The 20,737-nt window shown below is 44.3% G+C and overlaps 3 protein-coding genes across 3 annotated transcripts; 2 read left to right on the top strand and 1 right to left on the bottom strand.

The window, feature by feature from the left end:
- The first annotated feature begins 12,452 nt into the window (after window positions 1–12,452).
- Window positions 12,453–14,597, top strand: LOC120966421 (uncharacterized). The gene is made up of 3 exons (XM_040392447.3): window positions 12,453–13,349; window positions 13,469–14,388; window positions 14,558–14,597. The coding sequence occupies exons 1-3, from the start codon at window positions 13,140–13,142 to the stop codon at window positions 14,595–14,597; spliced, it is 1,170 nt and encodes a 389-aa protein (XP_040248381.2). The 5' UTR covers window positions 12,453–13,139.
- Window positions 14,369–16,160, top strand: LOC109780636 (ubiquitin-like-specific protease ESD4). Its single transcript, XM_073500690.1, has 7 exons — window positions 14,369–14,774; window positions 14,917–15,094; window positions 15,211–15,309; window positions 15,409–15,543; window positions 15,652–15,755; window positions 15,872–15,944; window positions 16,056–16,160. Exons 1-7 carry the CDS (start codon window positions 14,677–14,679, stop codon window positions 16,158–16,160), a joined length of 792 nt encoding a protein of 263 aa, XP_073356791.1. The 5' UTR covers window positions 14,369–14,676.
- An 899-nt stretch (window positions 16,161–17,059) lies between these two features.
- Window positions 17,060–19,918, bottom strand: LOC109780629 (protein FAR1-RELATED SEQUENCE 5-like). Its single transcript, XM_073500564.1, has 2 exons — window positions 18,259–19,918; window positions 17,060–18,172 (listed from the first exon to the last, which is right to left on the bottom strand). The coding sequence occupies exons 1-2, from the start codon at window positions 19,737–19,739 to the stop codon at window positions 17,194–17,196; spliced, it is 2,460 nt and encodes an 819-aa protein (XP_073356665.1). The 5' UTR covers window positions 19,740–19,918; the 3' UTR covers window positions 17,060–17,193.
- Window positions 19,919–20,737: the final 819 nt, after the last annotated feature.

Raw genomic sequence — 20,737 nt, 5'->3', positions numbered from 1 at the left:
ATGCACAACCAAGGAGGAAGGTTGTAGATGCATAGAGTCACGGGCCAGGTGCTATGGCTGGAGCTCTGCTCGCCAAAAGGATTCATGCCATCAGTACTTAGACCAAATCTTATGTTCCTTGCGTCAGCTGCAAAATCTTTGAACACTCTGTCGATCTTTCTCCATTGCATTCCATCAGCGGTGTGTCTCAACTCCCCGTCGGACTTACGGTCCTCTTTGTGCCATCGCAACGACTTGGCATGCTTTTTGTTCCTGAACAGACGTTTCAACCGTGGTATTATAGGAGCATACCACATCACCTTGGCGGGAACCCTCTTCCTGGGTTTCTCGCCCTCAACATCGTCACCAGGGTCATCGCCTCTGATCTTATAACGCAATGCAGTGCATACAGGGCATTCATTCAAATTCTCGTATTCACCGCGGTAGAGGATGCAGTCGTTAATGCATGCATGTATCTTCAGAACCTCTAAACCTAGAGGGCAGACAACCTTCTTTGCTTCGTACGTACTGGCGGGCAACTCGTTATTCTTCGGAAACATATTCTTCAACATTTTCAGCAAATTTTCAAATGATGAGTCACCTACACCTTCCTGTGCCTTCCATTTTAGCAAATCCAGTGTGCAGCCCAGCTTTTTCAGACTATTATCGCATCCTGGATACAACGACTTTTTGTGATCCTCTAACATGCGATCCAAATTCTCCCTATCCTTGTCAGTTTCGCAGCGTCTCCGTGCATCAGCAATGGTCCGACCAAGATCATCAGCGGGCTCATCATGTGCCTCTTCTTCACCTTCACCTAACCCTTCCCCACCTTCAGCATCATCCTCCATGAAAGTATCACCGAAATGATCATGATAGTTGTCATCGATATCATCCCCTTCTTCATCTTCTTCCATTCTAACCCCTCTTTCTCCATGCTTGGTCCAACAATTATAGCTTCGCATGAAACCGTGCCGAAGCAGGTGCATGTGAACGTCTCTTGAGGAGGAGTAACCCTTCTGATTCTTACAGACAGCAAATGGACAGATAATAAAACCTTGCTGCTTGTTCGCATTTGCCACTACGAGGAAATCTTTCAAACCCGTAGTGAACTCGCCGGAGAGTCGGGGACCGTACATCCATTGCCGATTCATCTGCATTATTATTATATAAAGTATATAATTAACCATCATGCATTTGTTAAACTAACTAGCTAGAAATAATACAAATTAAACAATGAACTACACACATGCATATTTTATCAATGACACATGAAAGGTTCAAGTTGCTAACCGCGATCGCGGAGGAAAAATAAATGAGAAAGCTCAAGTGTGGCTCGGACACTTCATATCATGTTTGTTTCAGGCTCTCGGGCATTTCATCGAACACCTTGTGTGCATAGGAGGAACCAAAAGCAAACCCACCACCCCTTCTGAAAATTGTGAAGTGAGCTGAGTGAAGTGAAGTGAGCTGAGTCCTATATATAGGGATGGGCCTTTAGTCCTGGTTGGCCTGGCCAACCGCGACTAGGATGGGCCTTTAGTCCCGGTTGGCCTGGCCAACCGCGACTAAAGGCCTTCGGGGACCTTTAGTCCCGGTTGGCCAGGCCAACCGGGACTAAAGCCCCTCCCATCCGCCAGCTGTCGACCGAGCGCGCTGGGCCCAGATAGTTGGTCGCGGGTCTCCTCCCGAACCGCGACTAAAGACCCCTTTTGTCGCGGTTCGATTATTTTGGGGACTAATGGGGGCGTATGGAAGCCTCTTTTTCTACTAGTGTGATGTTCTATCCATAGCCAATTAGAAAACACAACTGCAATAATTCTAATCCGAGTAACCATATGTTGGTAGAAAAACTTAATATTAAGTCTGCACATGACATGGTAATTCCAATTCAGAGTTTCCATATGTCGGTACCAAAACAGGATATTAGGTGTGCGCATTGCATGCAGAGAGTACAACTTGCACTAGTTTCTACTGGACAAACAGGATATTAGGTGTACAAGATAGCATCATTTTCTTATCAACAAATAAAGTGAAAACACAACTTGCACTAGTTTCTACTGGACAGAACAACATGTTCCGTTCAATATAAACATGTTGGGGGCCATTTTCTCCATTGCTGATTTGTATCAAGATAGCCTAGTATACCAGTTTGCTGCTGCAATACGTTACCTGAGAGTTAAAGCACCGTTGGTAGCTAATATGCAGTGTTTGTTTTTTCAGTTTGCTCGAATCTGATTTGTGTGTGTGTGTGTGTTTTGCAGTTTCCTTTACACCCATCTGGTCTGGTGAAGTTGGACGACACCATCAGCACGGTGTTTGCCGCAGCCATGGACAAGGTGCTGTTGCTGCTGCAGCCTCCATGCCCCAACAAGCAACCTTCAACTGCAAATAGTATGTTCGTTTCTTCATCACGGTGGTACAAATGAATCCATATACTGAGCTGCTCAACTGATGTGATGTTGCTTGCTTGATTGATGACTGCTTGCTTGTTAACTAGAAGAAGAAAACCTTAATCTAATTGATGAGAATCATGTATTTTATTCATTTTAGACAAGTACTACTGCTTTTCTTTGCTTGTTTGCAGCAGCCATGTTTTTTAAAATTTAATTGTTAGTTTGGGAAGTTATTGGTTCAATCTAGTATGTCTCTACTCATCAGTCTTTTCATTGTCTCTTTTCCAGTCTTCATGCTCAGTACTTCTTCAGTCTTTTTGTTTCAGTATATGAGTGTTTACTCTTGGTGCAGTCTGTTGTCTTAGTTCAGTATAGTTGTGTTATAGCTCAGTACTTGTGTTGTCTTTACTTTTGTGTTATAGTTCAGTATAGTTGTGTTTTAGTTGGCCAGCGGTCCATTTTATTGTCATCTGATCAGTGTTAGGTGGACATGTGTTATAATATCATGGCCTCTTCTTGGTTCAGAACTTAAAATCCCCCAGGAAACCATAATGTATGCACATTTAACTAATGTCAGATATCAGAGTAATTGAGAATTTCTTTGCTTATATTTTGGTATTATGATTCAGAGATCATAGATGTTTAGATTGTTTATGATTTTTTCAGTTTTTTTCCGACGGCTAGGTGAAGAAGATGACCTCCCGTGCCATTGCTACGCAAAAACCATGCCGAAGATGGCCTAATTTTAGCTGCTCTTCGCCGGTGGGACGGCTGTGGTTGACCACACCGTAACCACTGAGTGGTTGCGTTCTGTAGCTGCCACCCTGCTCGGTGAGCTCCATCTCCTCAGAGGATTTCCCTGTGGTATGCTAGGTGGTTTGTGGCTATGTTGCCATGGCTTTGTTTTGGAATGTGCTCATTAAATTAGTGTGATGCTAGATTTATAAAGATTGTACTGTTGTTCCTATTGGGGTAGTTGTCACTGTTTTAGCTTATGGACTGGTTTTGATGAAATTGGTGTTGTCCATAATCTATTGGTGTTGTCCATAATCTATTGGCACTTGTGGTTATCTGCTTTCAAATTTGGGTTTCCCCAAATCCTCGCGTTCATAGTTGCTGTACCGGTATCTCTTGTACTTCTCATGGTGTTGTTGCTACTGGGTTTATATATTGCTAAGTCATAGCAATAGCCTTCTAGTTTATTGCTTTAATTGTTGTCCCTTGCTGTACTGGCATGTTTACACTTACTAGTTGCCAACCCGTGCTTCCGCACGGGCTAGCTTAGTTTAGATAGATGTACATAAGTTATACTCCCTTCATTCCATAATAAAGTGTGTATAGGTTTTTTTAACAGCTGGACATTGCAAACTTTAATCATGTTTAGAGAGAAAAATATATACTTTTAGAATACTAAATGCATATCATTGGATACATCATGAGTTAAATTTCCATATTGTATATGTTTGGTACTGTAGATATAGATAGTTTTCTCCATAAACTTGGTCAAAGTTAGCTAAGTTTGACTTTTTGGAAAATATATATGCACTACATTATGGAATGGAGGGAGTACTTCTATTAACATTTGTTATCTACAATTTTTGTTTGAAACAATCATTTAAATAGTAATTAATCATTGAGACTAATAACATACAATAATCACTAGTAGAAAAAGGACCTAATGTGAGACACATTAGTCCCGGTTTGATTTTGGCCCGGTACTAATGGTACCATTAGTGCCGGTTCGAACGGCTATGCATTAATGCCGGTTCGTGTTGAACCTTTAGTACCGGTTCGTGCCACGAACCGGTACTAAAGGGGTGGTGGCAGGCTGGCGTCAGGCCGGGGCCCCACAATCACCTTTAGTACCGGTTTGTGGCACAAACCGGTACTAAAGATTCAACACGAACCGGCATTAATGCATAGCCGTTCGAACCAGCACTAATGGTACCATTAGTACCGGGCCAAAATCAACCTGATCTCACGGCGGGAGAAAAAAAAACTATTCTCATGCATCTTCCTCCTCATGCATCATCCATCGAAGTAGATCTTACCAGTTGGACAATGAGACCCAGTCTCGTAGATTTTCCCCCCATATTTTATGGAAGAGGCGTGAGGAGAGGGAGGAGAGGGAGGGGGAAGATGCGTGAGGAGGAGGAGGAGGACCAGGTGGTGGCGCGCCTGCTAGATCCGAGGCGCATGGGCGCGGAGGCAGCCGCGATGGGCTCTGACCTCTTCTTCACGCACGGCGGCAGGAGCAGCTCCACCTCTCCACTCCCTCCATGCGTGAGCCCTCCACAACCCCACCCCCACGCCGAGGCAGCAGCCAGAGGCGGTCGGCGGCGGCGGCGTAGGCGAGCTCCCTCCCGCGCCCTCCTCTTAATTTCCTCTCCCCGACGGCGCCGGTGAGATCCATCCCGTGCCTTCCCACCCGTCATGTTCCCCTCCCCCACAGCAGCCCTCCCTGCTGATGGAATCCATCTCTTCTGCGCTCTTCTTCTTTCCCTTCCCTGCCTCCCCGGTTCTCCCATATATTTGCACATACTAAGCTCGCTCAACCACACAGGCAGCTTGATTGATTCCTATACTAGCAGCAGTAAGTTTGTGTCTAGGCGGCCTCCTGTATGTGTGATTTCGTGTAGTCATCTAGCCTAGTTAGATGCCACTGGACTCCCAGGTTCTTTCCTGTGTGGAACATGACTAAATTTTGTAATTTGCAATAGTTGTTTGGGTGACATCTCAGATTCCCTTTGAGGTCCTGTAGAGTAAATTGCACAAAACCACCACTTTGAAGGCTAGGTTTGCGAAAACACTACAATACATTTTTTTTTGCAGAAAACACCACGTCTATGGTAATCTTTTTGCAAAAAACACTGATTGGCGGATCGGGCTGAGTTAAGTGAGTTTATGACAAATGGGGCCCGCCAGTCAGGCTGACGTGGGGGTGGGGTTAATAGGATTGTCAGCTTACATTTGTCAGGAAAATAACAAGTGCAGACTTGGAAAGTAGAGGGAATAGAACTCTGAAGTTAAGCGTGCTCAGGCTGGGGGAGTGAGAGGATGGGAGACCGGCCGGGAAGTTAGACGATTTGGAATGAGTGATCCACACTTGAGTAGTTAAGAGGGATGATTAGAGACTAAATCATCAAATAATTCAAAAAATTAAAAATAAAAAAATTCAATATTTTTTTTTAAAATTTTCAGAAAAAATAAAAAAAAACCTTTAGTACCGGTTGGTAACACCAACCGGTACTAAAGGTCCCCCATACCACAGCGCGAGCTCACGCCACGTGGTGGGCCTTTAGTGGCGGTTCGTGCCGAACCGGTACTAAAGGGGGGGGGGGGCTTTAGTCTCCACTCTTTAGTGCCGGTGGCAGAACCGGCACTAAAAGCCCTTACGAACCGGTGATAAAGCTTCGTTTTCTACTAGTGAATGCATATTTGCTACCATGTGTCAAAAATGTTCTACTCTTTTGAATAAATTTTTTGTCATATAACTTACATATATGTATGGTTTACCAAATATGTTACACTAAGATTGTATTATCCTATTATATATTATAGAACTGGTCGATTCCTATACTCACACTGTACATATGTCAATGGAAGGATAAGATAGTACACAAAAATATGTCAATATTCACTAATATCTTCATTTGTGCATTTACTAATTGAGTCTTGCCGAGCCACATCAACCACGTAAACTTTCTTGCAAAGAAACTAACAAAGCAAAAGATATATCACTACAGCACGGATGACATTACGAGGCATTCTAAAACGCCTCCTTAGGACGCAAAAATGCCTCCGAATGTTTTTGTCAAAAATGCTAGAATTGGTCGCGAAGGGAAAGGCCACTCGAGGCATTTTTTTTATAATGCCTGAAAGATCTGGCATTCTGAAGTCGCCTGTACTGTTCTCGGGCGTTTTCTTGATTGAAATGCCACTAAAACCACCAACGGAAGTTGTATTTTCTTTGCTGTCCTGCGGCGCCCGTTGCCTTGCGCGCGTGCCTCTGCCTGCGTCCATGTATGTTACTGCTCTGAATCAATTATAACTGTATAATACATGTACACGCCTACACGCATCCTCCCGTCCATGTTTGTTGATCTGCTTTCCGAAACGGTACGGTACCCATCTTTCCTCCTTTTAAGTACGTTCAACTGTTACTTTCTATTTGGTATGGGACTAAAATTTAAGTTAAAATGTCGCGCTAGCAAAAAATCAAAGCAATCAGGATAAGAGAAATGTTGTTTCTGAAGTACAGAGCACACAGTTTTAACTAGTTTTATACGGAGATAAAAGAAAACCGATCTCTTCTCCAACGCCAGCGTTCGGCTGCCCCGGCGCTGAGATTAAACGACGACGCCCAGGAGCGCGAGTCTCGCGCGCAGCAGCAGCTCGGTCACCTGCCGCCAACGCACCAAGCTGCAATACGCGTCCAAAGCTGCATGAATCTGAGGCGTTTCCCAAAAATGCCTCCAAAGCTGCATCAATCTAAGGCGTTTTCTTAAAATGCCTTCAAAGCTGCATCAATCTAAGGCGTTTCCTTAAAACGCCACCTTAAAGCACGATTTTGAGGCGTTTACAGAATGCCCTTACAAAAACGCCTGCAATTGACTACTGTGGTGTACGTAGTGTATGATGGACAGAGTTACTATCTTTAGGACAATAGCTGTCCAACGGACTCAACTGGTACAGATATGAAACTCGACAGTATATGGAGGAGCTGAGTACCTGCGGTGAGTATTAAAATGTCAGCCACATCATTGACATCAACATACATGCATGATTTCGGCGCCGGACAAAACAGGGCTGATGTTACTATGTTACTCCGGCAACAGGGCATCAATTTTAGCAACTGTCACGTACAAAGTACTGCTTGTCTGTTGTAGTCTTGTTCGTCCTAATAAAAAGAAATTCAGCACTGGCCAGTACACGGTGGTGTACACATTGCAGTGCATCATCATCGTCTGTGCAGGGCCAGCACACACAACTCATGTTTCCTCCCCAAGCAAGCTAGATTCTTTCACAGTTACCCTGTGTTGTTGCACCTTGAGTCTCAAAGGTTGGGCTACCCCGTCCGTGATGCCACGATGACGCAAGCAGGCTATATTTCAGAGGACAATAAGGCATAAAAGTAAACAACTGAATTTTACCTCATTGCAAGATAGGTCAAAAATGTTAAGAAGACAGATTCAACATACAAACTTGTTACTTGAGCCAAATGTGCAGAAAATTTGAACAAAGAAGTTGTTAAATGTACCTTTCAGAATATCAGATCCAATGCATGGGAGTTCATGCCATACAAATTAAAAGGCTACTTATGGTACTCCTCGGATCACCCATGGACTTTTTTTCATAGGTATATAATATAACTATCTCAGAACCTGGCATGTGTGCATAATCATAAGTAAAAAAACTAAAAATACACTAATAAGAAAAACCTTAAAGGTAGAAGCTGTTTTATGTTGGACAGTTGGAATGTCATGTTTAGTTGACGTTTGAGTAACTACTACTTGCAAATATCAGGACACTGAATCAATACATATGGTACAGTAGAGTCTATGACCATGATCCGTAGCCAACAACAAAGCCTAGAGAAAGCCTAAAAATAATACAACAGGGATATTACTTTCAGTAATATAATATAAATCTCAGTATCCTACTATTATAGCAAACCCAGGATAGCATGGATAGCATGCCATCTTTTCAAGTTCAGACTGCAGCTCAATCTGTGACATATTACAGCAAATAGATACCAAGTTAGCTGTATGCAAACATGTGAAGAGGGAAGACCATGAGACCTACATTCATTTGATAACAAATATATAAAATCTGAAAGATGGCAATACAGAGTTGCAATATCAGTATTAGCAGAGTTACAATTAGACTGGTTTTCAGAATAAGAAAACACTAACGAACACAGGACTATAGGGACTTCAAAGGTACAAAATTTTGAACATAAGATAATTAAAACAGACTGAATATCACTCGTGAGCTTGTTTGGCATTGCCCTCCAAACACTAGGTGATGCTGCCGTCAAACACGCAAGAGTCCCCAATCGTGATAGGTAGCGACATGACAGTGCTAAGTATTACAATTATAACATAAGCATATCAAGAAGTGATACTGTGTATAAATAACTAATAGTGCAATAACGGATGGACACTCAGATTCAGAACGCCATATAACAGGTTAGCCATGTTTTACGGCCATGAACCACTCCAAATCTAGGTGTGGCGCTGCTGAATCCTGCATCACAAAACAAAAAATATAATTTTGAGGAACACACCATTCCATTGAAAATTATACATCATGCAAGGAAGTTTAATCTGAACCAAAACCGACACAATAGAACGAAAAGTTAACATCACATACCTGCTAGTTTCTCTTGCTTTACCTTGCAATTCGATGTGGTAAACTACTTTTATAGTCAGTTTATTTGTAGATCATTTTGGTATTCGCCTCACATAGTAGGTAGCTCCTAAATCTGATCTGGTAGATCTTGAAAGAAATCCTAAAAACCATGACATCATAATATATGTGAAATCAAATCAGTACACAGTTGAGTTTATTTGTAAGTAGAGTTAGCACTTGCTGCATGGTATAAAGAGAGATAGAAAGACATGAAGATGAAAAACCCTCTCTTGCCGCCGCCGCCGGCCTCCTCGCCTCCCTCCGCCGCCGTCGGCCGCCGGGCGAGCACCTCCAGGCTCTCCCCGCTCTCCCACCCCCTCCCCCTCCCCCCTCTCCTCCCCCACCCCCCCGCGGCGCGCCCGCGCGCGCCGGGGGGGGAACCGCTCCTGCTGCGCCTCGGTCCCTCCTTCCTCCCCTCCACCCCGCCGTCGCCGGTGAGCTCCGTCGGGCAAAGCCCGGTGGGCGCGGCGGCGGCGGGGCCCCTCTCCCCCCTGCTCGTGGGACGCCGGCGCGGAGCGGCCTCCTCGAGCTGCGGTGCTGGACTTCGCGGGGTTCAGCAGCTCGGCGGCGGGCTCGCGGGGCAGCCGGCTGGTGGCGGCGCGCCGGTGCCCTGGGTCTCGTGCGTGGCGGGGCGGCTGCGGCGCTCCCATCTCGGGAGGTGGCGCGCGGTCGGCCCCTGCTGGATCCAGCCGGATCTGGTGGTGGGGGTCGGCCGGCGACGCGTGGTGGTGGGGGTCGGCCGGCGACGCGTGGTGGCGGTGGTGCGTGCCCGGTGACTCCGGCGCTATGAGCTCGCCGGGCGACGCGGGTAGGGCAGCGGCCGGGTGTGGCCGTTGCTCCGGCCGTGGGCGGCGACGTGTGGAGGTCCGGCGGTGATGGACTCCCGGTGTCGTGGTGGTTCCATGGTGGCTTGGAGGATCTGCTTGCGGCGGCGGCTAGCTTCTCCGGCGTCGGCTTGTCTGCGATCGGACCGTTTCGGCCTTCACTCCATCTCCTCCGGGCTCGGTCGCTTCTCCCTTCAAAGGGCTGGCCCTTTCCCAGCTACGGTTCATCGCTCGTCTCGCGCCCGGTGCAGCAGGACCGAGCTCGTCTCGCGCACAGTGCCGCCGGACCGAGCTCGTCTCGCGCACGGTGCAGCAGGACTGACCTCGTCCCCGCCCCACGGTGCTGCAGGACCGATCTCGTCTCGCGCTTCGGGCTGCAGGATGGGTCGATGGATGCCAGTGTTGGCCGACCTGTTGGGTCCCGATGCTGGGGGTGGGCCAGGGGTGCAAAGGCGGATCCTTTTTTGCTCGTCTCTTTGGTTGGGGTAGCGGCGGGTCTCGGGTGCATTTGAGCTACATTTAGAAAATTGGTTCCATTTATTATGTAAGATACTGAAAGTAATAAAAGCATGAATCAAAATAGAAAATGAACCGGGCAAGATAATATGAAAGTAACCCAAGAACCTTCCTGTACTTCAAATAAGTTATCATTTGGCAAACATGCCATGGATAAGATGTAATCCTGAATATATCATATTCCCAATATTGAGCAGCGCATAGCATTTACTCCCTGCGTCCCAAAATAAGTGACTCAACTTTGTAGTAACATTAGAAATTAGTACAAAGTTGGAAGTTAGTACAAAGTTGAGTCACTTATTTTGGGACGGAAGGATTATAAGTTAGCGTTCACTTGCATGACCACTATTGATTGTGTAAAAAGACTACAAATAATTGCAACTCATAACTGAATTTGTGAAATTAACATTTAGTTGGTAAAAGCTTGGCAATCTCCAGACTTGAAAAAAATATATTACTTGTGCTGGAGCAGGCAAAGAATGCTAGAAGACAGAGCGAGGCTTTATCTTGACAGGTCCATTAGTGTGGCATGTAAATGCGAGTTAAATGAAGCATAGCTCTAGTTGAGGAAATGTGATGCTTGAGGTAATGCCAAAGGATTTATGTGATTTATATTACTGTGTACTTTGGTTGCCATTTTACTTTGGAAAATGCTTCTTTCCAACCGACTGATCTCTCGCTCTCGTAAATCTCCTCGCGCGCCGTCCGATCGCGAGAGATCCGACGGACCCGGTGTAGCGCCTGACGCGAGAGATCTATCGGGTCGGCCGTTTTCCCTCACCCGCACCCCCTTCCGAACACCGCAACATTTCCCCTTTCCCCTTCGTTCCTCTCGCCCTCGCTCCAAATCTCCGATGCGACGGTCGTCGCGGCGTCCAGCTCCCGGGGCGGCGAAGCTGACGCGAGGTCGACGAGGGGAGGCGCGTGAGGAGGTCCGCGAGGAGGCGGCTGAAGACATGGACGGCGACAATCTGCAGGACAGGTACCTCGGATCCTTCTCCAAAATAATACGGAAATCCGCAGCAGAAATTCGTAGTAGAAAGGCCAGACGATCTATTTTAGGGGAGGCGGATCGCCGGCTCGCCGGAGTTTTAGGGGCGGGCTCGTCGGTAGACATCTATTTTTGGGAGAGGCGGGGTGGTCTTTGTTCTGGATTTGGAGCAGGAGTTTTGCCAGAGCCCATACACTCTCTCCGGGATCTCGCGCTCGCAACTGCCTCTGTTTCAAGCTTGTTGCAATCTTCCACGTCTTTTGCACTGCACCTTGCTGAAGGTCATCAGTGATGGCATGTGTGTGTGTGTTGCTGCTTTTTTGACAGGTTTCGGTGGTGCTCACGACTAATGCTGCAATCTCGTCGACTGCATGTGGATTTATGCAGACGGTTGCTGCTGTTTTTATGTGTGTAGCAGGTCTGATGATGCAGAGATATGATTAGACGGTTTTTTGCATTTGTAGTACTTGCGAGTTGTAGATTTTAGTGTAGTTTTGTCTGTTGTTGTGTTTGTTCAGGAGGCAGTTGTGTTGCATTGCAGTACATGTTACCCCAGGATTTTTACCCATATTGCATGGAAATTGCAGAAGTAGTTGTTTGTGTTTGTTTTTATTTGATATCTGTTAGTGATAGCTATATAGGTTTTCCCTTTCAGAAGTTAGTGAAGATGCTACATTGCATTTTTTATGTGGCCTCCTAAAATGAATGACCAACCAGCATTTTCATGCAATGACCAAGTATATTTCAGATTTTTTTCACGAGTTTCAGATTTTCATGCATTCCTTCTCTATAGCTTTTAGTGTTGTTAATGGGTGTTCTGAACATTTCCTTTTTGTTCTTTTTTTTTGCAGTGATCCAAAAAGGATGATGATGAATCTTCCGATGGGTCGTTTTCAACGCGCTTTTCAGCTAGCCGTTTGCGTGAGGTTGCAGAGAAGGAGCTGAATGCTAACAAGAGGGCAGTGCTAGAGAAGTCGAGTTTTGGTTCGTTGTTGAAGATCAGACCATTTTCTGTACCTCTTGAGCTGATTGACTGGGTAGTTATGAGAATTGACACTAAGCATTCTTTGTTCAGGTACCTTCAAATCACCCTCTGGCCCATTTCATTTTGTTTGTGTCTCTGTTGCAATGTTCTTTATTTGGAATTGCATAGCAATGTTCTTCGTCCTCAAATTTGACATGTGCCTTTTGGTCAGCCATAAAAAGAAGACTATATTGTTCACTAGAGACATGGTGCAAAATTTTTTTAATGTCCCATCCGGACCAAGGGTAGTGGAGCTGCTGAAGAGGAACGAACGTTGCGAGCTGCGCGACATATATTGAGAAGGCACAAGGGCTCCAATTAAGAAATCCATTTCTGTAATCAAGAAAGCATCGGATAATGATGTTGTTACTTTAGAGAGGACTTGGGTTCTTTTATGCCTTGCTCTCGTGCTAGTTCCTGGCACCGGCAACATGGTCTCGTTGGACTACCTTGCTAGCTTGAAGGACTTGGATGAACTGAATGAGTTTGCGTGGGACGAGCATGTGTTGGCAACTGCGTTGAGGGAGGCGAGGAATTACCAACTAAAGAGGGAGGCTGGGGCAAGTGGCTTCTGGATAGGGGGCTGTCTACCTATGTTCGTGGTATGCCAAACGCAAATCATTTTTGTCTATGTTTTCATTGGTTCATATTTTTGCTTTACTTTATTTTATTTTATCCTGCTCGCAACAATCATATGTACGATACAACCTTCTGATTTGTTTTCTTTTTCAAAAATATATGTAGTTAATTTACATGGATTTCCTGGATGTGCCTCGGTCATTGATTAGTGAGGAGACGTTCAACTACTCGCTGCCCAGGGCTTGCTTTGTGTGCAATGCAGATTTTGAGCTTGTTAAAGAATTTGACAGGAACAAGCTCACCCTCGAGAAGGTTGATTTTGGAAAGCGCAATGTAAGAGCAGACCCAATCTTCCTTTTTTTAAAGATTTCTTTCGGTGATAAACATCTTATTTTCTTCTTTTTGGTGATTGTTGTATGCAGCATCGCCCTTTGTCTCAAACGCCATATGCAGTACTGAAGGCGGACAAGCAATGTGAGGGTCAGAATCAACATCATCCGGCAAATATCACTAATAGAGCTGACAAAGCCAACACTCAACTCAGTGTTGAGGGTGATTTAGGTGCCAAGTTTCGCGTCTCTCTGGATGAGTGGTTGCAGCCGCTCCCTTCCTGCCAAGAGTTAGAGGTAGAAATGCACTACCTTTTGTTAGTGCATGATTTTGCTTCTTTGTGTTCTTTTGATCTTCTTTTTTCATTTTTATTTATGCTTACCCCCATTTGTTTGTTTCTTATTTGCTGTGCCAGATACCTTTGCACTTGAAGCCTATATATGAGAAGCACAAAAATCTCTATACGGCAGAGTTGAAGAATGTTGTTACCTCTTTTGGGCAGGTCCTGCAGTCAACTTTCTGCAAGCGGTTGGGTCTCATGTTGATGGAAGCGCACTCCAATGCAGTGTCAAACCATGAGCACAGGAGTGAAGGTTTTGTCGCCCCAAGAGTCATTGCAACAAGCAGTGTCGAGCGCACGGGAGCGGTGACTTTTGGCACCCCAACAGCCACTGCAGCAGGCATTGCTATCCACTCTTCCAAGTGTCCATTATCGGATCCTGATTCCCGGGCAGAAGCAGGTGCTGATGATCAGAACAAGGCACAACCTGGTGGTGTAGTTGCTACTCCCAAAGTAGTGGAGACCGGTGCATTAGCTGAGAAGGTTGGGGTGGAAGCGGAACAGGGGGCGGGTCAAAGCACAAGCGTTGCTAAGCGTTCCAGGGCTGCTGCGTTGCAACAAGGTGAGAGTAGCAATCATTCTCATGGGAAGGATTGTGTGGAGCAGGAGGAAGTTATACATCAGGGCGGAAAGGTGACCCCCAAAGATGCTTGCAACATGGATCCTTCGAGAGCTTCTGATAAGGTTGAAACACCAGTTCTTTCCCAGGGCACGGTGCAGGCAATGATGGTAACTGCCTTGGAGTGGGAAGATGGCCCATCTTGTGCTCTTTTCTCGGAGGGGACCGAAGACTATGAGTGGATGAATCAAAAAGTAGACATACCAGTCAAGCATGTGCAGACAGCAAATGCTTCTAGCTCTGATGTGCAGAATTCAATCCCATCAGTGCCAAACTTTGACAACACTCCTCAAGTTGAAAGGCCTAGCAACCTCCCAATCGCAACATTTGACACAGCTCCAAAGCTCCCTAGGGCAAACGACATTCCGGGGCCTGTGTTTGATGTGTCCCCCATCTCATTCAAAAACGCTTCCTCCGATGGACCTCAAGGTTTTTTCTTGCTTCAGAACACAAGCTCCTTTTTATCTAAGAGTTTTCTCAGTGCGTTTCCTTTTTGCATTCTCATGTTTTCTTTCTGTTTTTTGTGTTGTTGCAATGTTGTGCAGTAGTAGTGGATTTGCACGAGACAACCGAGGCGAATGTTGAGGTCAGGGGTGAGTCCAACAGTCTTGGTAAACAGACAAAGAAGAAAAGGGTGGCTGTCTCCCCAGACAATGTGCCAACGATGAAGAAGATTAAGGTTGATGCACACGGTGATGCCTTACACCATCAGTATGTAATGACCAGATACAAGACAAGAAAACCAAAGAAAAACGAGCTTCTGTGAGTCATATGATGATGCTTTTCTATTACTCATTTTTGCCTGAAATCTTTTTTTTTGTATTTCCATAGATGAAAGAGTTTGATATGTGAGCATATCTCTTGCTGTTTTTATCTAAAATCAACACAAATTTTCTTTTTGCAGGCCCGACTTCATTGAAATAGATGGCTTCCATACATCTCTCGAGAATTTTCATGCATCTCTAAAGCCAAGAGCGGAGATTGACAATGAGGTCATGACCTTATACCTGAAGACATTCAAGTATGATGAGTCAGTGAAGAAGAAGAAGCCAAAAAAAATTGTTTTCTCAGTGTTGATGAGTGTTAGTGTTCAAATCTGTTTTTTTCTATCTGTTTGTTTCAATGCTTTTTTGATTTATCATATAGTTGTGGTCTGCCCTCTAATATTTTTGTTTTGTTTTGTGATTTTCTCCATCAGTTGAAACTCAGTGCTGAGCCAGATGTGTTTGATCCGAAGGTGTGCGAAAAAGAATTTAAGAATGCTTGCTTACAAAATCACATTTCAAAATCTGACCTGGTAAGTTCTTATCTTGTTCCATCTTTCATTCTTTTTCTATTTTTTTACCTTTTTTTCTAAATGGATTTTCTGGTTCTGCTTTGTTTTGATGCATTGCAGCTATTCTTCATGGTTGTACACAAAAGGCACTGGGCAGTAGTAGTTGTTAACATCACCCAAAAGGAGTTCAATATCTTTGACTCCATTAGGAACTCGGAAGACCTTTTTGAGATGGACAGGATCACTAAGAATGTGGTAATGCTCCTGTTGGAGTTTGGCGCAACAAATCTTTTCCTTCTTTTTGCTTTTCCACACCGCACACTTATGCATTTTGTTTGTCCATGTTTTATCGGGTTTGATCAGGTCGCAAACATCAAGAGTGTTGCAATGAGGGAGCCACTTTTTAAGCACAATCTCGAGTCTTACTCGCTATTCACCCCACTTGATTACCCTCAACAAAAAACTTAGTAAGCATTTTTATCCCAGCAGAATATGTGTTTATTTTGCATTTAGAGACATTTTTCTCTTTTTTCACCTAAAGCTGCTTTTGCATTTTATAACTATATACCTTCTATTTTTTCAGCTATAACTGTGGCTACTATAGTATTTTATACGTGGAGAATTGGGATGGCCTTGTTATGCTGTCATTTGGCGAGGTATTTTCTTTAGATAGCAAACCATATTTTTTGTGTGTAATTCTTCTCAACTTGATTGGGATCTGTTTCATGACTAAATTTTTACTTGTTTCCTGTCTTATTGCTTCCTAGGATTACATCCCAAACCTTCAGAAACGCATTGCAGCAGATCTGTTGAGACACCCAAGCAACAAGTTGGACCCCGCGCATCAGCTGAAGCTGCTTCTTCAGCGTTAGATGGGTGTTTTCGAGCTTCTGCAACAGGAGGAGTCATGGCAGCGGTGGCCTAGTACTGCTGACGCGAGTTATTGTAGCTAGCTAGAGTGTAGTTGGGAGCATGTTCTTGTCGCCAGCTCGAGTGTAGTTGAGAGCTTGCTCTTCTAGCCAGCTCAACTGAACCTTTTTCACAATGCAACTCTGAATGAATCACAGGAATGTTTCAGTGTGTGACTGTATGCAAGGATTTGTTTTTTGTGAAGCCTATTCAAGATTGTTTGTCAGCTTATGCAGGGATTATTTGTTTTTTACTTGCCTTTTCAAGAAGATTGTTGATATACTTTGACTGTACCTGGCTTGAGATCTTTTTTTTCTCACAAGTAGTTACAGTGTATCTGCTAGTATCTCTATTACTCATATGGAATTAGTAATTACAGTGAATATACACCTTTTTTATATGGATTTAGTAATTACAGTGAAGTTCGACATCATCAATGAAAGTCAATACATTGTACTCACACATGTAATCGTGTGTGAAGTTGAATAATCGCAACAATAGGGTGGGGTTGGGGCGATTGTCGGGCTGTTGTTTCTCTTCATCTTCATAACTTTTCAATCTCACTAAAACAAAAGGAAATGTAATGCAATATCCTTTCTATGTGGCAACGGGCATGTCAAAAGTTTTTGCTGCAGTTTCTCCAGTGTGTTTTTTATGGAAAAGTTTTTAAAACAGGATGCTTCAATGTACTTGTATGTTTAAGTAGCCAGCAACAACATCATGCATTGTTGTCCCAAGGAAACCTTTCAAAATAAAAGCTACAATGGTGGAAGTACAATGAGCCAGCAACAATATCATAAGCAACAAGGGGAATTGTAATTTCAGAAAAAGAAGAACATTATATCAGGCACAACTCAATGCATGATGAAATAACTACTTTTTGTCCTCTAATGTAAATTGCACCATTCTCTTTGTCAAGAAACTAATCTATGTAACCAATATTACAAATGTGTAGTAGCAAGAGAGTTTTCTTTTTCTTTTTCTGGTCGAAGTTGATCACAGCCTAAGCTCTGTTGCTCTAGCCATGCTAGCATCTGTCTTCATTGCAGCTTTTAGGTAGGGACATTCTTGCACAGCATGACCTTGCTCTTCACAGTAGGGACATTTTTTGACCCCCATTGCAGCCTTCAAGTACTGGCATGTTTGGACACCGTGACCTTCTTCGTTGCAGTACGAACAAGGAGGCGCTTTCTTCTTTGGTCCAGGTTTTCCTCTGGCCTTGGTTTGCTTCTTTTCATCTTTCTTAGCTTTATTCTTATGTGCATCTTCTCGTTGCTCAAGCAGAGTCTTTCTCCTCTTTGATTTTTCAGTCGGACGCCCTTTTTTTGGAACACGTGCGGGGTTCTGAAGCATGGCATCGCCATCAGGTTGCGGCACAGTGGTTGGCTCGGGGGTTTGTTGTTGCTGTTGCATTGCTTGCGGCTGATTTGCTTCCTGTTGTTCTGGGAGCGCCCCTTGCTTTGCTGCAGCTATGAGGGGCTCAAGTTGGTGAGCTGCATCATTCATTATTTTGTAGGCAAGATCGTTGCTGCAAGCTTGTGAAGCCAACCATGTATACTTTCTGCACAAGGCGTTGTACTTGAGAGTGTTGGTTGCAGGGTGCCCAAAATCTAGGAGACATCCACCACCACTCATTGCCGTTGTCGCAGCTTCTGACCACCTCTCTAGCATGTATCTTTGTGGAATTTTTTGGACATTGAGATGCACCATTACCCTTATGATGTGTGCACAAATAATCCCATTCATCTCAAAACAGTTGCAGCTGCATTCAAACTTCTCCTCTGCCAACACAACATTCACTGAAAATATTCGGGGGTTCTCAAAGTAATTTGAGTGCAGCTCAAACCTCACGCTTGCATTGTCAAGAGCAGGGGCCAGGTTCATGATGAAGCCTGTTGATGCCATGACCTCTTTTTGAAACTTGAGAAACACGCTTCGGGTATAGAAGTGAACTGCTTGGCGCTCAAAGTTGTACCTGAATGTTGCAATGAAAAGGTCAATGATTTTGAGTTTTTCAAGTTCCCTGTTCTAACCTTTTCTCTCTACAAAGCACACACATACCTTGAGTAAAGTGGTGCAGTTGTTGCGTGGCCTATGAAAGCTTGATTGTCTTCACGGTCCAACATTGTTTCTTGAAGCACCTCATATTGTTGTACAAATCTCCAGACAGAGTCTTGAGGGTTGACAAATGTCTTGAAGTAGGAGTTGAGACTCTCAGACCGCCCTGTAGTGCTTGTAAATGGGAAGAAGTTCTTTCGGAAGTATGCTGGAGCCCATGTCTCTCGCTTACGCCACATGTTGCTTAGATGTCTGTTGTCAACCAATTCAAAGCAATGCAGCATATGCTGCCAATTCTCCTCGAACTCATCCACCGTCTCCGAATCATTGATAACCCCATAGAAAACCTGCTCAAAATTTTCATCCATGCTCAGGATCCTACCCAACTTTTCCCTTGCTTTTCGCTGGACGTGCCATTTGCAGCACCTATGCACTGTGTTTGGGAAGACATCTTTTATTGCTGTTTCCATTGCCTTGTCCTGGTCAGTCATTAGGTTCAACGGGTGCTCATTATTCATTGCAATCATCCAATGTTGAAACACAAACTTGAAAGTTTCTATTTGTTCATTTGGCACCAAGGCACAACCTAGCAGCACGGTTTGCAAGTGGTTGTTCACACCAACAATAGGAGCGAAAGGCAGATTGTACCGATTTGTGCAAAATGTTGTGTCAAAGAACACACAATCTTTGTACTTTGGGTACAATGCTCTTGTCCTTCCATCCACCCAAAACAGAGCTGTCACTTCGTTTGTTTCTTTGTCAACTTCTGTTGCATAGTAGAATTGAGCATTCTCAGCTTGACGCCTCTTAAAGTAAGCAACCGTCATATCCATGTCCTGAAATGACTGATTTTGTCGCAGCTTGGAACGCGCATTTGAAACATCCCTCTTCACATATGGCAGTTTCCTCCGGTCTCCGCCATGGACCATTCCAAGCATTCCCATGCAATTTGTAGTTGACAAGTTTACATCATGCATTGTCATCAGTAGTTGGTAATCTTCTTCTGGAATTTTGCGATGTGAGCGGTAGAACCTCACAATCTCCTCATGCTGCATCAAAGGGTGTGTATGCTGTGCAACAAAGTAGGTAACAACCCACTTATTGCCCCTGAGGCCAACAATCATATGAGCTTTGCAATCATAACGCATAATCCGATTCCTCTGACGCTTGACTGTCACATCCATTTCAACCCCGGCCTGCTTGCTTGATGAGCTTCCCCCTGCTGCAATTCCTTCCGAGTGGCTGCTTGTCTCACATGTAGTCTCCGGTTTGCCAGCATGCACACATTGGAAGACCCTCTTGATAAGTTGTTGTGGACCTTTCTTCTGGCTGTTCTTTGAGGAAGCTATGCGTGAGCCAAAACCCGTTCCAAATGCGTAGTCATTATAGAACTTTTGGGCATCTTCAATTGAGTCAAATTCCATGCCAACATAGGGCAGAAGTGGCTGAGATGAAATATCATCATCCTCATCTGCATCATGCATTCCACCGTGAGTGTTTAGGACACCACCTGAATCCCCACCACCATGACTTGTGAAAGGTTGCTGAACAAAACTCTCCTCATTTGCCGCCCCATCTTCGGTATGCTACATCATTGCAACAACAGTAGAACAACACCATCAGTAGCAGTTGAACAGTATTTGAGGTCAACATTTCTTTGCAAGAGAAACATTTTTCATAGATGAAACATCAACATGTATATCAGTAGTATATCATTGCAGCATGTTTATAAGATCTATAGGTAGTACTGTAGTAGTACATTTTACGACATTTTTTGGTGCTGCATAACTTTTTTATCAACTTCAAATAACCTTTTTTTTTCATCATAGAGTTTTTGTGCTTGCTGAAATCCATAGACTAACACCACTATAACATGCATAAGGTCTCTAATCTACTACTGTTTTTTGCTATTTTCAGCAGCAAAAATATTTTTCTGAAGCTGAATTTTCAACATTTTTTTTGCAATATCTGAAATCTAAAGCAAAGCAAACATTCAGTAGTCTTACATCCTCTGAATTTAAAGCAAGCAAACATGCAGTGCTGTTGCATTCTCTGAATCAAAGGAACATTCAGGGTCACTGAAAGTAACCTTTTCCAATTTTACACAACCTTTTTTTCTTGTTACTGAACTGAACCAAAGCAACATAATGTGTAGTTTCAAACATTTTTGTTTTTTCTACTTTTTGTGAATTAAAACCAATTAGCATAGCAACATCCAATGAGCATAACTGGCAAATGTCAATGCAGCACATAAACAAGTGGAGGATTTCAGAGGATTTGGCAGCAGGGGAAGCTCACCCAATTTGCAGTGGATCCAGCCGGAGGAGCATCAGAGAAAACAATTGGAGGATCTCGGTACATGCGCGTAGCAGAACTTTGTCGCCTGAGATCGAAGGCGCTCGCCAGAGCTGAAGTCGTCCGCCGGGGAACAGCCGAACCCTCGCCGGAGCTACCACCTATGGCGGAGTAGGCCATGTCTCTG

This window comes from Aegilops tauschii, chromosome 6 (genome assembly GCF_002575655.3).
Source record: "Aegilops tauschii subsp. strangulata cultivar AL8/78 chromosome 6, Aet v6.0, whole genome shotgun sequence".
In the NCBI taxonomy this organism is placed as follows: Eukaryota; Viridiplantae; Streptophyta; class Magnoliopsida; order Poales; family Poaceae; genus Aegilops; species Aegilops tauschii.
Note: the sequence above shows the minus strand (reverse complement) of the source record. Positions and strands in the feature narration are given on the sequence as shown.

Excerpts from the sequence above, each read along its gene's own strand:
- LOC109780636 (XM_073500690.1), top strand. The coding sequence starts at position 14,677 with ATGAAGAAGATTAAGGTTGATGCACACGGTGATGCCTTACACCATCAG. Across the intron at positions 14,775-14,916 it reads CCAAAGAAAAACGAGCTTCT|GCCCGACTTCATTGAAATAG; the intron begins GTGAGTCATATG and ends TTCTTTTTGCAG. Across the intron at positions 15,544-15,651 it reads ACAGGATCACTAAGAATGTG|GTCGCAAACATCAAGAGTGT; the intron begins GTAATGCTCCTG and ends GGGTTTGATCAG.
- LOC120966421 (XM_040392447.3), top strand. The coding sequence starts at position 13,140 with ATGCAGCATCGCCCTTTGTCTCAAACGCCATATGCAGTACTGAAGGCG. Across the intron at positions 13,350-13,468 it reads CTTCCTGCCAAGAGTTAGAG|ATACCTTTGCACTTGAAGCC; the intron begins GTAGAAATGCAC and ends TTGCTGTGCCAG. Across the intron at positions 14,389-14,557 it reads AACGACATTCCGGGGCCTGT|TAGTAGTGGATTTGCACGAG; the intron begins GTTTGATGTGTC and ends AATGTTGTGCAG.
- LOC109780629 (XM_073500564.1), bottom strand. The coding sequence starts at position 19,739 with ATGCATGATGCAGATGAGGATGATGATATTTCATCTCAGCCACTTCTG. Across the intron at positions 18,173-18,258 it reads ACTGCACCACTTTACTCAAG|GTACAACTTTGAGCGCCAAG; the intron begins GTATGTGTGTGC and ends TGCAACATTCAG.